Source organism: Toxorhynchites rutilus, chromosome 3 (genome assembly GCF_029784135.1).
Source record: "Toxorhynchites rutilus septentrionalis strain SRP chromosome 3, ASM2978413v1, whole genome shotgun sequence".
NCBI lineage: Eukaryota > Metazoa > Arthropoda > Insecta > Diptera > Culicidae > Toxorhynchites > Toxorhynchites rutilus.
In genome coordinates, this window is record NC_073746.1 from 124,857,731 (window position 1) to 124,874,488 (window position 16,758).

Sequence of the window (16,758 nt, forward strand, 5' to 3'; positions counted from 1 at the left end):
CACATCCATTATCACAACCAATGCAAGATAGAAAGTGAATGGAAGAATATTGAAGTCTTTTTATATTGCTTTCTCTTTTTGTTCTATTTCAGTTACTGGACGCACAAACACTGAGAGAGAGTGAAATTATTCCTCTCGCGAGCGTTAAACCTCTACGCTTCGTATATTATGAACCTGTCCATATTCCCCCCACTACATGTATATTATACCCGCACCGATTAAAATGTTCTACTTTTCGGCTTGTTTTATTTTCAGTATAAAACATGGAAAATCACATTTTTATAAAACATTTGGCCAGTTATTTCGAAAACCAGTATATTTAACTGTAACAAACTGCTTTTAAATTTTTGAAAACATGAGTTTCCAAAGATACAATTGAAGTTTTCCTAAACATGTCCGTCTTACCCCCATCTCCTCTATATGTTTGAAATCAGCATTAGGCATTAATGATGTCCACTCGTTGTGATGTGCTTGCTAGTTCGCTCGCAACTGTGGTTTCGAATCGCAGATGGTTTAATTATTCCAAATAAGTTGGAAAACAGGCCGAAACGAATGTACAGTCGATCGTAAAATTGAGTATACAACTCGTGCTGGTTTGTTATTGTTTTCGGGGTTAAAAAGTAAATAATTTAATGCGACTTATATTCATCGTAAAATCGATCCATTTTACTCTGATGTAGTGATAAGAAAAAAATTAAAAAGGTCACATTTCTACTTCATATTTAAAATACAAATAAAAAATCTCCAATTAAGACGTTGCAAAATTGAGTGTACAGTTCGAGTTTTTATTAAAACGAAAATTGAAATCAGTTCAGAAATGTTGATAGATAACAAAAATCAATCCCCTAGTATTTGGTATGGCCTTCCTCTGGCGTCCAGCACTTCCAGCAAGTACCAAGGCGAGATTTTTGGTCACTGTAGACGGAAGTACCTCCAAGTTCCGCACCGTTCCCTGGATTTTGATGGATGGATGGTTTTGATTACCCACCATGTATACTCAATAGTATTCAAGTTCGGTGATTTCGGAGGTGTTTTGAGTTGGGACATAATAGAGCAGGCATTCCAGTTTGCTTCGGGTTCATTATTCTGTTGAAAGTAGTAATCACGAGGGAGACCGAATTTCTGAACGGGAGACTGCAGGTTACGTTTTAGGAAGATCAATTAAGTCATCTTGTCCATCGCCGAATCGATAAACACCATGGTTCCAGTTCCAGAAGCCGCCAATGTACCATGCACCATCTGACTACCGCCGCCGTGTTTTACGGTTATAACCAAATGCTGAATCTGAAGCACCGATCCTGGTTTCCTTCACGTTATCTGTTTTCCATTCGATTCAAAGATATTGGTTTTCGACTCATCCGTATAAAAGACCTTGTTCCAGAACTCCTTAGGTCTGTTTACATATGCCTCAGCAAACTGTAGCCGTTTTTTCATATTCACCTTTGAGATGTAATAATTTCCACGGTCAACACGACCTCTCAGATTGTTCATGTATGCTGGGTCCATTTGCGTTCTCTACCGGGAGATTTTCCATGGTTCCTTCGTATTTCTACTTGTTTATGATTTTCTGTAGTGTACAGTGGGTTCTTCCGACAGCAGCTGCTATTTCCTGCAATGTCTTTCCATGACAATTCATTCTTGTTATCATTGTAGGTATAACAATATCTATTTCTTTCCTCTAACTTGCCATTTTGATAAAAAAAATCAATTATCAATACAAAAACAAAAACCAACACTGCCCAAGCAATGGTTAAGTGTTGACACCAATCACTGATGAGAAAAGTACGCTAATTCGCAAAGAAACTTACTTACGAGATTAATTTGTTCGGAGAAATTTAAGGTGTACACTCAATTTTGCGATGCCTAGAAAATGGAAATGCTTCCAGTTTTCATTAATTTAAACCCATTAGGGATTAGGGAATTGTAATGTATAGCATATCAAACAAATCTTAGAGCATTTCAGATTCGATTGGTGTGTAAATCATCAGAATTCGTTCGATATGAAAATAATTACTAACGTGATTTTTATTTCATAAAAACGTGACCTGACGTGACCTTCCTGAAATACATAGTTCTGCGTTAAAAAAATCCACCCAATTAACATTGTTGTTAATCACTGATGTCGCAAATGCTTCAGAATAACCTAATTCTAATCCTAACATAGTTCATATGGCTATGTCCACATATAGTATTCCTACACACATCTGACGGACAGTGAAAACAACCACCAAAACACCTCCAAGCTTTGTGCACAAAAAAGTTTCCGTTTTTATTTCTACTTTATTATCCTTCCATGATGATTACACAAACGAGGATATTCACAGCTCACGAGAGCCGGCGATGTTTTTTCCAAACAGTGTTCATTTTATGGTCCATACATATTTTAACAATATTTGCAGTAGTCAGCCGCCCACAGAACTTCTGCTCGTACCAGAGGACGGCAACGAACGAACGAGCGGGAGGAAGTGGGTACTCATATTCTCGAGTGGAATGAGTATCGCATGCTTCAAGCCGCACTCACATTCGCACCAACTCATTCCAATGCTCGAGTCGCTTTCGAAAGAGAACTTGATTAAATATGCATGCGAGCGAGACGCTCTTCATCTTGCGTGTGCAACGGTACAAATGCAATGGGACAAGATGAGATGCGATTTTTTGCTGCTGCGAGAAAAAAATCATGAGCTAGAAACTATTTGCCAAGACGTCGTTCTGTGATGTATGAGGTATGAAGTTTGTTTGATTTGGAAAAGTGTATCACTTTCGATGAACCGATTAAATAAGTTTTCTTCAAGCATTCAGCATTCAGCATTGTACGAGTAACGAGTAGAATTGCTAATTAGATATTCAAAATAAAGTCAACATAATAAAATTCTGTTACATTTGCGACCGCAAATCTTTCCTTATTTCTTGTGTATTACATTCTGTCAAACACATATTTGTAATTTGTAATTTTCACTCTTCCCGCTGAAAGTTTCCATGTTTTATATATTTTTTAAGTTGGTACTACTTGGTGGTGCCAAATTCACCAATCGATCAAGTGCTATAAAATTGTTTCTATCTATCACTATAATTATCACTGAACTTTCTATAAGCATACAATAAATCAGTTATAACGAATTATGGAACCACATCGCAAATGTTTTTTTATATCTTCCATGGAATCGCCTGTTCATGAGAGTCAAATGCGCAAATAATGAGCTATTTTAAAAGCTTAAAAATGGTTTGTATGTATGCGAGCAGACATCTCTTTTTGTTTTCTTTTCTCTTTTCATTTGGGATTGTGCAAAGATAAAAGCCCATACGACGTCAATGGGGATCGAACCAAGGCCGGCTGAAATGCAAAGTTACTTTACACGACGCTATTATAAAGCGTGATAATATTGCACCTCATCATAAAATGAAGTTGGAAGGTGTTTTCTAAGCCGACAAAGAAGAACATGAACGAGAATATATCTTTCTCTGTCTGGGCCGTGTATTTGGCAAACTATACGAAAAGCTTTCATATGCTTTCATTTCAATGCGTCTCCTGTTTCGCTCCCTCATATTGGCTCTAGCATATATATTATACAAATGATATACATGTATTGGGGAGTAGAACATTTTATGTTATCTTTCAGTTCATTTAATGTAATAAATCGGGATGCCAGAACATGTGCTAAAAATTAACTTTGGGTGTACTGTCAGTGATCTTAATGTCAATTTTGAGCTCGATTTGTCATTTAGTTTGTTTACAGTGTCACTGAGAACGAGTTAACCTTTTGATGTGGGAGTACGTCTTTCGAGAACATAATGGGAGTACAAAATGAAAAACGAAAGTCGATCGCATCGTGAACAATGTCCAATTTCAAACGCTTATTGGTCAGTTATTTCATGATGGATTGATAAGATTTTTGCGTCAATCGATTTCGGCACTCCATAACAATTTTTTAATTGAATAAAATAATATATGTCATGAAACTAACTATCGAACAATTGAAAAATTTCAACCCCTATCCTAACGGAAATACCCACTTCTGGTTGGTCGAAATTGACGACACATGCGGCAGGTCCCTAACAGAGACATCAATACCAAGCAGCCTGGGGGGAATCGGCATTGCAAATACATGAAAGAAGGGGGGCTTTCGCTCCCACCGAAATGTGTTCCCTAACAGAGACATCAAAACCAAGCTGCCAGGGGGAAATTGACATTGCAAATACATGAAAGTAGGGCGAACTTTTGTTCCCACCGAAAAGTGTTCCCTAACAGAGACATCAAAACCAAGCTGCCCGAGTGAACTCAGCATTGTAAATATATGCAAGTCGGGGCCTTTTTTTATTGCAAGTAAGGTGAGTGATACGATTAATTCTAGCAAATCAAATTTAAATTTGGAACGGTAACTTTGGTTACTTCGTGAAATTTCATATCAATAACCGATCGTGATTGTGAAAAGTTCAGCAAAAGTATAAGTGTAAAATTGTATATGGTAGCAGTTGTGTTGTTAGTCCAATTCAAATTCGTATTGAAGTGTTTACACTCAGAAAGAAAAAAATATATAGAGGAAGGTACCTTTTCCATTTCAAATATGTTTTCTTTATATTAAAGTAACAAGTTTTTACTGATGAGAAAAATTGATAATTATGTTATGTTATATTACATTGGTGAGTTTTTTTTTCTTTATTTCATTATACATAACACAGAAGGGACCTCGTCTAGGATTACAGAGAACGGTTTTCATCATATCTCGTTCCACTTCGGCATATTTTATCTGATACGCACCATCCAACGATTGTTACCATCCTTCTATCATCATCACTCGGTAAACACTGGTGGAGTGAACAAACAATACCGAACAACTAAACCTAACGGCCCTTTTCAGGGCCACCAAATCATTATCAAAGAATTTATCGATGTAATTTTTTCAACACTTCCAAAATCGACAGTCTAACGGAATCCTACATCAACTATGCGGTCGTGTCGGGACACAACCCTCCTGTCACTTTTTATTTAGTCAATAACTCAACTGTAAATACGATCCAATTTAAGTTTGCTATAGAATACGATAGATGAGGTTCTGGCCTATCTTCTACAATGTCAAATACAGCTGGGAATGTATTTGCAGCTAAGCTATGACCAAAAGAGAGAGTCGATGAAGAGAAATCGACCAAATCACTTACACCCCTTTCATTCTAAGCTCCTCAAATCATTTAAATAGGAATTAGAGTAGTACTGAATCTCTTAATCCCAATTTTTTTTTTAAATTTCAATATTTTTTTAGTACCTAAATTTTTGATGAATTTTTTTTTGATAATTTTTCTTGATACACCATAGTGAGATGCACATTCAGTATTTTTTTCAAATTTTTATCTCGAAGCTTTTGAGGATGGCGTGAAATAAACGAAAAAGTACGTTTTTCACTATAGATCCTATGTTAAACCACATAGGGGTTCAATAAAATCGCCAAAATTTCTTATTTAATATCCTATACAATATTTGTCATACAGCCGGTGATTTGGTTTGAGGGCACTTTTTACTCTCTTACCCGGTCAGGCCCTTTGTATGGTTACGCTTGTAGGCAAAAAAAAACTACAAAATTGCGTTTTCCCAACACTAATGGTGCTGGTGATTACGTCTCCTATGCAAACATGGGCAGTAGCGTATTGCCCTCGAAGAAATCTATGTAGAGGAATGAACACAAAAAACGATTACTTTCAGTAAAAATCCCGGGACTTTTCAGCCCATGCACTATAGCTACTATTTGGTAAGAAAACCGACCCACATGTGGTTTTCTTTAGTTAAGTTATTGGACAATATTCAGGTGCGCACCTTTGCCCCTCGCTACTCTAAGTTTTTTGAAGCACCTTCGTTTTCGGATATCGATGCAATAACAAAAATCCTTGGGTTATGTTTAACTCTAGGTTACTAATTGTACAAGAGGGAAATACTTTATTCAATAATCTCATCTCACGTTGCAACCAGTGTGTATGTGTTTGCCCGTGTGTACGTATTAACAAAACAGAACAAATTTGAGTCATTGCTTGAAACCTACGACCGTACAGTTCGTTCATAATCGCTCATAGTTCAAATCATCGCTGTCTAGTCCGAGATATATGTGGGTGTAAGTCTTGAGTAAATTTCTGACTCGGGATGCGCTGCGCCGCTTAGTGATGATACAGGGTGGCATGGGAGAGCAGTGGTTCGTGATGCACCAAGGCGGTGGCCGGGGCATGATAAGCGATAGTAGGCGCATGGTGCACGGCGACGGCCGGTGCATGGTGCACAGCGAAAGCAGGAGCATGGGCTATGGACAGGGCTGGGGCATGATGTACCGCGACTGCTGGAGCATGAGCAACCAGGGCTGGAGCATGGTGGACAGCATAGGCAGGGGCAGCATGGGCGAGTGTCAGAGCAGGAGCAGCGGCAACGGTCTTCACGATGGCAGCATCCGAAGATTTGCTCACGACGGCGTTGAATCCATTTACGGGGTCAGCTGTGTAGTCAACGGTGCGGCGGGAACCATCAGGTTCGACGAGGGAGTACTGCAAGTAATTAGAAATTTGAGAGCATATTTTACATTGGCATGATCAGTGAAATAATTTTTTTTAATTCCAGGAAAAAAAAAGAATTTTAGCCCACATGTAGAGAACGGTTTCTTCACTTGAACATATTCCAACCTCATTTTAAAGTTGATCGAGTTATTAATTTGAATGTATACATTTTCGTACAATTTGACGCTGCGTAAGAAAATGATAACTTGCACACTTGCATTTTGCCTTAGAGGAAAATTGGGCGAAAATGTACTTTTTCAGTCTCGAACTTTCTCTTTCCTAATTCCGCAAGCAGCTGCGCTGCATAGTTTGGTACATGAAAAATAACTCAACAATTTAATTCCCAACAAACTTAGGCAGTCAGCATTTTTGCATAGTTTCAGTTACGAAAGTTTATTTTTGGTGTAGCACATCAGCTTCGCAGTAAACTTGTTTGTGTGTTTATTTCGACTTATAGCAAAGTTTGGTTAACCGCTTATTCAAGCAGACGAGCAAAGTTCATTCCCGAGCCCAGCTAAAGTTTACGTACCTGTCCCTGAACGACGTCTCCATCACGGGTTTCGTGCTGCTGTTTGTTGTCACCGGTGAGCGAGTCTTTCACATCATACGAGAAGCTGTATTGCGGGTGGGCGTCGTATTCTTCAGTCTGAAACAAAAAAAAATGAGTTTCTTGTAAAATCGCTGCTGAACGAATTTCGTGCGAAAGGCAAGAATTGCTAATTATCCGATGGTCTATTTGAATTATGCTCGAAAATATCCTCTGCGAGGCGGATGATACCCGACGTTATTGAATAATTTAGCTCATCATGCAATTGTTGAATTTCTCCCAGGACCAGTGGGATGAATACGAAGGATTTCAGCACAAAAGGACCAAATTGCGGCGAAGACGCAGATGGAAATTAATTAAACTCCGTTTGCTTTCTCAGCTGAAAGACCCATTACCAAGCACTGCTTCCACCTTATTTCCACGGGGGAGGGGGGAGCGAATGTTCAACCTACCTTCAATACGGCAGCGGCTGGAGCGACAACACCGATTGCGACGGCGTTGACACCAACGGCGACGGCGGCGAGCAGGACGAAGACCTGTGTTGATTGACGTAGGTATTTTCCGATGCCACAATGGCAGCAGGTTGAACGCCAGAGGTGTGTGGAACGAGGCGCAATTCCATCATCGGCGCAATTTGTGTTGTGAAAGATCCGGATTTTTCCATGTGGTGCGAGAACCGAGAAGCGAGAAGAAATGGATTAGATTTAAGTGTTGAGAATTTTGTTTGGAAGGGCACCGCCTGCGGAGGAACACCGGTGGTATTTCATTTCGTAAATCACACTTTTTTTGGCGCATTGTGTACAATCGAGTTCTGTTTCGAAACATTGTTCCACCGGACGGTGTGCAGCTGGTTGTGGATGGAAGCTTGATGTTGGTTTATGATTATCGCCCGAGCGCAAGGAAGTGTTTGCGAATGGAATTAAGCTGGGAGCCGGGAGGTGTTTTTCAGAGTTGGATTCGTGCAGATGCAATCTGGTTAGTACATGTACTCTGGTAGCGATTTGCAGATTAACATTACTTGTGCTTTTCCAAGTTTACTGCATCATATAGCAGAATTTATTCTCTGACAGTACAAAATTAGAAAAAAAATATGCATGTACTTCTTTCTCTCACGATGTACTCTTCAAATTCTAACCAATGACAGTTCAAATTTATTTATTTGCCATTTCTATGCTTGGTATCCCTTCCCAAAGACCCATCTACAGGGAAACTTCGATATAACGTACCCTCGTTACAACGTACCCTCGATATAACATACATTTTACCTCGATATAACATACATTTTACCTCGATATAACGTACACATTTTCCATAGTACATAAGTCCAAAGGAATAATTTTTTGAATATTGTTTTTTTTTTGTGTGTACGACCGCAGAATCCAACGATATCGGGAGATGATCTTTCCAAAAAACTATTATTTTCAAGAAACAATACGTGCAGCGAATGTGAATTTTTAGTGTTCGACAGCCAAATGGAAGCCGGCCTGCGAAATTGGAACCCCGTCGTAGTACCGTTCTGCCTCAAATTCCGAACGCTTCATTGTTGAATGTAAATTTACTAGACGTTAATGTTATGAATGATTGAATAATGAAAGTTTTGACATTCTTTGTGGTATAGGCTTCATTTTAACATTTTAACAGTTATCGATACATCCTATAATTCATAACACTAAGCATTTGCGAAAAAAGTGGCTGTCAAAATCAGTGATAAGATGTTCGCGATAGAAAAATCCGTAATACACAAGCATCGTCAATTTTTCAGTTTTTTTTTGTTTCAACTATAGACCCAGTTCGATTTTGGCAACACGCCAGAATATTTTGTGTTGCCAAAAACGAACGGTTTTTTTCATATTGTTTTTTTTTAACTTTTTGGTGGTTAAAAATATTTAGGGATCAATACAAAATTAGATTACGCGAATATTTTAGATTTTGCTCTCCTCGGGTACACTATGGTATACACTGAAGAGTCTACTACTCCAAGATTAAAGATGGCAAAATAGAGAATAACATTTATGCCATGCGCAAATGCTACGGGTACTCACAAATTGCCGATGTTTATAATTGGAAAAACTAAGAGCCCATAGGGCTTTTAAAAGCGTTTAAATTCCTGTTGAATATGCCGCTTCGAAAAATGCATGAACGACATATCACGAGTCTTTCGTACCAAATAATCGGAAATTTTCCAGTAGACTGGGAATCGAACCAAAGGCCGTTCTCCTTCTTGACTATTGTACAGTCCATCATTTCCAGCATGAGCTGATTTCAGATGACGGCTTGATAGAGGTAAAGTTTCTACCGCAAAATTTGACCCCTTTACTGCAGCCCATGGACCAACAGGTCATTCAAATTACCAAAACAATCCGAGACAAATTATATCTTGAAAACGCCAATGAGTCTTACTTTAAGTAACGGATTAAGAAATCAACCTTAAAGACTATTCCTTTTTGGCTGCATGAGGCATGGGTGAATGTCTCCGAAACAGTAATTGAACGATCTTAGAAAAATATAAGCTGGATAGTTGGAACTGCTGCACGAAGACGACATTCATTTGCGTATTTTGTTCGATTCCCAGATGGACATCGACACAGTTGAAACAACGGAAAACCCCGAGGAAGAATTTTGCGTAGATGAATACCGTTCTGAATCATATTTCGGACACTTTGTTCTAATATCTTGAAATGCTTAATGTACTGATGATATAACTATCAAATTAATATCACAATTGCTTCTTTAGAGTAATCCTTTGGTTTCACTATCATTTCACATGAGAACTACATTTAAATTATAACATAATCGGTAGATATCTTACAACACTACTCATTATCGTTTGTGTTCGACGTTTCCTTAGCGTGAGCACGTAGAATTTACCCGTTCATAAATATTTAAATTTCTCCCGTGTTTCATCATTTCTCATCATTGTTAACAGTTCACTGTGATTTCTTGGTAAGTGTTTCGCAGTTGACTATAAAAAATAATCAAGTGTAATGTAATTTTCGTTCAAAAAATTACAAAATAAAGTGTGCGAAATTTGAATTCAATCTGTCCGAAATTTGATTTAGTGTCCGAAGTTTGAGTTTTATTCGTTTCATTTGAAAAGCATTTTATTCGATGATTTTTTTCATGTTTTCAATCAAATAGATACTTAATAGAAAGCTTAAAAGTATATTGAACTAATTTATTAGAAATATCAACCAAATAATATCTGTGCATAAAGTTGAGATCTGTTTTCTGCATCATATGCCTTAAACGTTCGAAATATGATTCAGAACGGTACTCAGACGCGAAAATTATCGCTCTGGTACTGAATAAAGACAACAAAGGCTGCTTAGAGGAAGAAGGAGATGACGGAAGAAGGAGACGAAGATTCGATTTCGGTGAACATCGTACTTCTCATAGCTTGCTGCAGGGAAGCATACATGGATTAACAATTTCAGGTATGAGACGTTTTGTATTTGTTGAGATGTGTACCTCGATAAATGTGGGGTGGCAGGAATTCGACTATGAGTACACCATCGATGAAGCGAAAACTTTCCTCGACAGAACAGAACAAAACTCGTTATTCTATATAGCTGGTTACATCATCAAAATAAGTCAACGGGAAAGAGCATGTCAGCAGGAACGGTATATGAAAACAGTACGGAAGCAAGTAGAGGGTGAATCATTTGCTTGAAGCGTGAGAGAGACAGGCTGATCACGAACGAGCCTGGGCACAGGCGTATTGTGTTTTGTTTACAAACAAAACACAGTAGACTTCCAAGATGGCTGCAGAGTGGTTTTAGCATATTGGCCCACCTTAGGATTACTTCTAGGCGCCTTGGTCATTATTAGTCCTAGGCAGGGATGCCAGGTGATTTTTTTAGATGTCTTCACATGGTACGGAAAAATGTCTTCGAATGTCTTCACAATCATATTGGAGGAAACTAAAATTCATAATTTAATTTTGAATAATGTGGTTTGCATCGACCTTCACCTTAAGAAAGTAACATTCCAATGATACCAAGGGGGAAAACAATGGATTGCCAAGGGGTTTGGAGCACATGCAGATGAGGCCAGAAATGTCGTATGCATCTATTATGTTCACCAATTGACTACTTTTTGAATTTCAAGTTGTTAGAGGTACAATAAGAGAATTACCTTCCGGGTGTATTCGGAACGCAACAGGAGCAGGTCCGCATTTGGCCTATGACGACCTAGACACTAGATATGACCACCAATGGGCTAGTTTTTAAATACCGAATAATTAAAGGGATCAATACAAAATTAGATTACGTCACATGACGGTGTCACATGATGGGCATAGTACGATTCAAAAGTACTACTTTGATCATGCGCATTATGTTACCGGAACATGTTCCGGCCACATTCCGGAACCAGTTGACCGTTTCCAACCATTTATATTGGCAACATAATCATATTATCTTTCTTTTGTTGAGCTTAAATTGGTTGAACCTAAATTGCCTTATTGGTTAAACCTAAATTGAGCTTAAATTGGTTTTTGGCACATCTGCCAAAATCGAACCGTGCCAAAATCGAACGGGGTTTGTATTTTGTTTACTGTTTTCATGTTGAGCGCTAAAAATGTGAGAGTCCACTATAAATGGATGAACAAATGATCTTTCATGCAAAAATCTTCATTAACATTAGTATTTTAATGGTGTTCGAAATTTGAGACACTGACAAACATAGTGTTTAGAATTTGAGATAAATGTAATTGAACATATTTTCAATTTTATTAATTTTATTTTATTATAGTCAAGGGAAAAACGGCTCTATTATATCCATAAAGCAAATTAATTTCCTGAGACAGTACCGTATTGAGTAATGAGACTCTGTTTAATGGCCAATAAAGCCTCGGTATTCGGAATTTGAGACAAAACGGAATGTTCAAAAGTACAGAATCGCATATTACGCAAAATACACCAACAAAAACAAACTTGCGCTGGAGAGCTAGAGCTATACAAGGAATTTTGACCAAATTTTGAAACATATAAAAGTTGTTGTTGGAAAAACTCTTTCCCTGTAAAAGTGTCCATTTTCCGATGTATGGACAACATGTTGGACAATTGTAAGGGCTATTCAAATCTATTTATTTCAGAATATAAAAAAAATTTTTTTTGAGAAAAATTAATTGGAATAAAAAAAAAATTTCAGTGAAATTTTTTTTTCAATATTTTATTTTTATTTTTAATGAAAACTAAAATAATATCCTACATTTCATTCTCTAAATAACATTTTGTAGGTATTATCGTTTTTGAGCAATTTTTTTCAATTTTGAGTTTTTTTTCCATCTTTTTTGAGAAAAATCCTAACTCAAAACCTATAAGACCTACGAAATGATGATTAGAGAATGAAATGTAGAAAATTATTTTAGTTTCCATTAAAAAATATCAACCTTTTGTTTTATATATAATTCCAAAGGGCACTTTTGACTGAAGGTTTGTGAAAGTTTTAAAAATATGTTATTTTTTGTATTCGAGAAAACTAAATCTGGAATCATGAGATTTCAGGAATAAAACATAAACAACAACTTTTAGTAGGATTAAGATATTGACAAGATCTGCACTGCAAAATGTTTATCTTGATAAGATCTAAAAGATTTCCGAAGAGAGTTTCGATGAAGAATTTGAAATATAAAAATTAAAAGAAATCCATTTTGGGCGGAACGAATTTTCCCGGGTCAGCTTGTTATACATAAAAAACTGTCTTCGTAAGACTAAGTACTTTATAGGATCCAAGTCCAGAAAATCAACAGGGTCTTCGTGTACTATCGAAACATCCAAGAATGTGCGAAGAAGCCGGTCCTTTTCAGGCCCTAGCAGAACATTGAAATTTTGAGCTTTTTTTTTAGTAAAAATGTCTAAATTGTATAGGAAATATAGAAAAACATATCGGTGTTAGTCACTTCTCCGATTTTCGCCCCCAGAGTGCAAATTTTTATAAATGTATAGTTTTTAACACTGTTTTTTTTTAAATTTTACTCGAGATTACTAGAAAAGAACCTTTTTTTTATCCCATTTATTTATTAGGCTCATTAGCATTTAGCTGTAACAGAGCCGGGTTTAATCGTGTACACGTACATATGTTTAAGTTTCTATAAATTGTGAATTACACAGTAGTTAGTAGTAGCCATTTAGGCGTTAAGTTTTCTGTTCCATTACATTATGGTAAATTACACAGTAGTAGCTATTTAGGCGTAAGGGTATTCTTTCTGTTCTTCCATTGTTCAGCAGACCGGAACAGCGGAGACAGTTGATATTGATCATTGTTGAGTTATTTATAGAACAGCAGCCCGATGTTTCTTGCAGAGCAGAGCAGTTGTATGGATGAATCGATCTTATTTCGACCGTGGATCGATTTCCATCGCTGATGATGGTTGCGTGGACGTAGTTATTCTATAACAACACAAAGATGGTCAATTGAGGGCCCTGAGTTTGAACTCACGATCGATCGCTTGGTAAGCGAACGCGTAACCAAGTGGCTACGAAGACCCCCAGAAGAAAAGAACCTTGGAATGAATTAAAATTGAAGTAAAAGTATCTGTCATAAACATCTACATATAATGTGATAAAAAATCGGTTCCATAAAATTGAAATCCTTTACATGGATCGGATGAAAAAATTCTCGTCGGTCGTTTCTGTTAAACTGTGACTAATGCACTAGACCGCTTGCAGAATACTCACACTTTTAAAGATTGTATTACTGAATTTCTGATGCATTTTGGTATACATTTAGCCTCAGATCAACAAAATTTCCATGGCTACATGAAGAGCTGTAAGACATTTATCTAGGGATTCTTCCCAATATCTGCGGGGAATCTATCGTAGGATAAATGTCCAATGTACATGTTACTGAATTTGAAAATTAGTTGTAGGGAGTAGAAGCAATAATTATAAGAACGGTAGGAATAGGAATGGTGGATAAATTTCAAAAATATCTGTCACAGATTGTTTGTAGGTTTGATCGAGCAGATGAGAAATAAATTAGTTTTTCATAATCTGACCCTCAAGGCCGCTACAATGTTGAATCCCAGAGACTTCCCCAATCTAACAGGCATCAATGTAGAATTTTGATCCGATTTGAATATCATAAGAAATATTTAGAGAATGACTCTAGAAAATTTGAAGTGTAGGCAACAGAAACCGCCTTTCGCTATGAGGCACTATACAATTGCTATCATATGCCAACAAGAATATACAACTTATTGATTCATATGCGATAGGAATCCTAAGTGAAGGTCGGTAAGCCTTCGCAAAATATTTAGTTGGAGAAGAGATTTTCAGTCTAAGAATGACTCGACGCTTATAGGTATTGTTTCAGAAGAAGCGCAAGGAAGCATGAACAAGGAAATTCGGAGAGCTCGTGAATGTAATGTTTAAAAATGTCAAAAATAGATTTTGTTCGAAGTGTAATATACTTAGCAAATTGAATACATCAATAAAACATAACATAAGAATATTGACATTAAAACTTGTTCTTTTTTCAAGAAAACGTTGATCTTACGATAAATGTGTATGTGAATCACTTTGTAATTGTCAGACTCTGTGTTCTCCAGCATCCGAGTTTTGGCTGCTGATAAATGTTTCTTTTTTTTTTCAAATTTCAAAAGTATTATCAATGTTTCATTCTCGTGAAATATGAACATTTACCCTCTGCTTCTCTTTGTGTATAATTTAAACCGAATTTAATGTGTCGACCTTGCTTCGATATTTTGTTAATGAAATTGTCTTGTCTCTGGAGTTGAAATAATGAGATCCAGAAAATGCGATTGGATCTGGTTTCCGATTCATTCTGCTCTTCGCCAGAAGGGACAATGTTCTGCATGAGTTATTTCAATCTTCGGCCTTCCATTGGTGCACTCCGGGGTACCAGAACAGATACCGTTTTACGAACTGGCCCCGATTTATGTGTTTCCGACCAGGTTCGTGTGCGAGAGCTCAAATTTACTGCTATCGCACCGTTTTCTCAGCTGGAATTTCCTATCAATACAACCGTGTTGGGTGTGATCAACGGGAGGATGCCCCGTTGTGGGAGGTGGGGGCGCATGACGGCACAAGTCAGCTGTGATTGGAAATTTCCGCCCAAATTCAATTTTCAGAGAAGTATTCGGAGCTCCTGTTCGGAGACTTTTTTTTCGCTTGCTTCTAAACCTTGTGAATCGTTTCTTGTTACCAGTATCAAATCGTTTGGATCATTTTGTTCGCCTGTTCGAAAATAGCGTTGCACTCTACATGCTTGTGTCATACATTTCCGAACGGATGAAAATGCTGGCACAGGCAAATATCGTGTGTTACAAGTTTGCGGATCAAATTTAAGGACGATATTGAATTTTGCCTAAACGCAGCCAAGAGAAGAAAATTTCCGCAATGTTGTAGTATTTTGAAACATGACTGAAAATTGATGATGTTCTGATCAATACGAAATTCACAACTATAGCAATTTGAGTTAAAATCATCACTTTTTCTTTGTCTCGTCGAATGAAAAAGGACGATGGTCGAACGTTTGTTTAGGAGAATATGGAAACATATTCGAGAATCCCTTCAAACGGCGTCAAAAAAAAAATACTGGCGCAATTTCGGTCGGGATGAGAAAGATTTCCGGTATCAACTAGCTAATGCTGACCGGAAGTAATAGGCCTTCCAAGATGCTGAATAATCTGTTGTATCGAAACAACAACAAGAAAAAAAGTGTTTTCACTTAATGCTCTCCTCCTTCTGGCACGTGTTCAAAATATGTTTCCTGCTGCCTTCCGTCGAGTTACGGACGGACACTTAACGAGAGCAATTTGCATAACGTCCGCTTTCATAGTCACTTTTGTCTCGTAATCATCATGCTTGGGAGCTATCCAGATGGTGTTAGGAGGTACGTGTTCCATTGGCCACAAACGTCAGTTTTAGCGCTTCAAATTCGGCCAGATTTGGAAGATAATTGTTTCAGTGTGAATTTAAATAGAAGTTTGTCGAATTCATTGATCAATAATTTCTGTCAAGGTTTTGTCAAAAACAAAGCGAATTCCCCAAGTTATGTTTTTTTACTGAAAGTACTGAAGATAACAAAACAATTATCCAGCCATCAATATTAATTTTGAGCACGTTTTTTTGAAGTGCAAATTATTTATGTTAAAAAATCGAGGGGTTGTATCCGAGACGCGACCGCTTAGGACGTAGAACTACGCAATCTTTTTTTTTATTTGTTGGTTTATCATTTTGGATATTATTTGCGAATACGTTACGTTACGTTACGAATACGTTAGTAAAAAGTTCCGGGGCCCTGAAAAGGTTTAATGGCTTGCGTAGTTTTGCAGAATCATTTCGAGAAGCAACGATTATTTCTTGCCTTTGCGAGAACAATACACTAATTGATCATATGTCGAAATTTGTTTCTTTATGTCAACCCACACATTGCACTGAGTATTTAACGAGAGGCATCTTCCGTGCATCGCCATTCAACAAGCATCAAACACGCGTCTAACAGATGCACACAGATGCAGCGATAAAAATGAAACATCGCGAGAATGACCGTTTATGAAAAATCGTTTCTTGACTCTCGGTCAAAACCGTCAACAATGCTAGGAGCTTGTTGCATCAAAACAGAGCCGATGCACACGAAATATTCGCTAGCGTTCACAACTCGAGGGGAAACATAAAACACAAAACGAGCAGAATAAGCGACATTTGTTGTTTTCTTGC

General features: G+C 37.5%; 1 protein-coding gene across 1 annotated transcript in view; it reads right to left on the reverse strand.

The window, feature by feature from the left end:
* Window positions 1-5,879: 5,879 nt before the first annotated feature.
* LOC129773223 (larval cuticle protein A3A-like) overlaps window positions 5,880-16,758 on the reverse strand; it is a 28,916-nt gene continuing 18,037 nt past the window's right edge. Inside the window, exons 2-4 of the mRNA XM_055776818.1 lie at window positions 7,525-7,608; window positions 7,055-7,171; window positions 5,880-6,516 (exon numbers count right to left, since the gene is read on the reverse strand). Of these exons, the coding sequence (XP_055632793.1) occupies window positions 6,139-6,516; window positions 7,055-7,171; window positions 7,525-7,608 (579 nt within the window). The 3' untranslated portion in view covers window positions 5,880-6,138. The remainder of the gene's footprint in view (window positions 6,517-7,054; window positions 7,172-7,524; window positions 7,609-16,758) is intronic.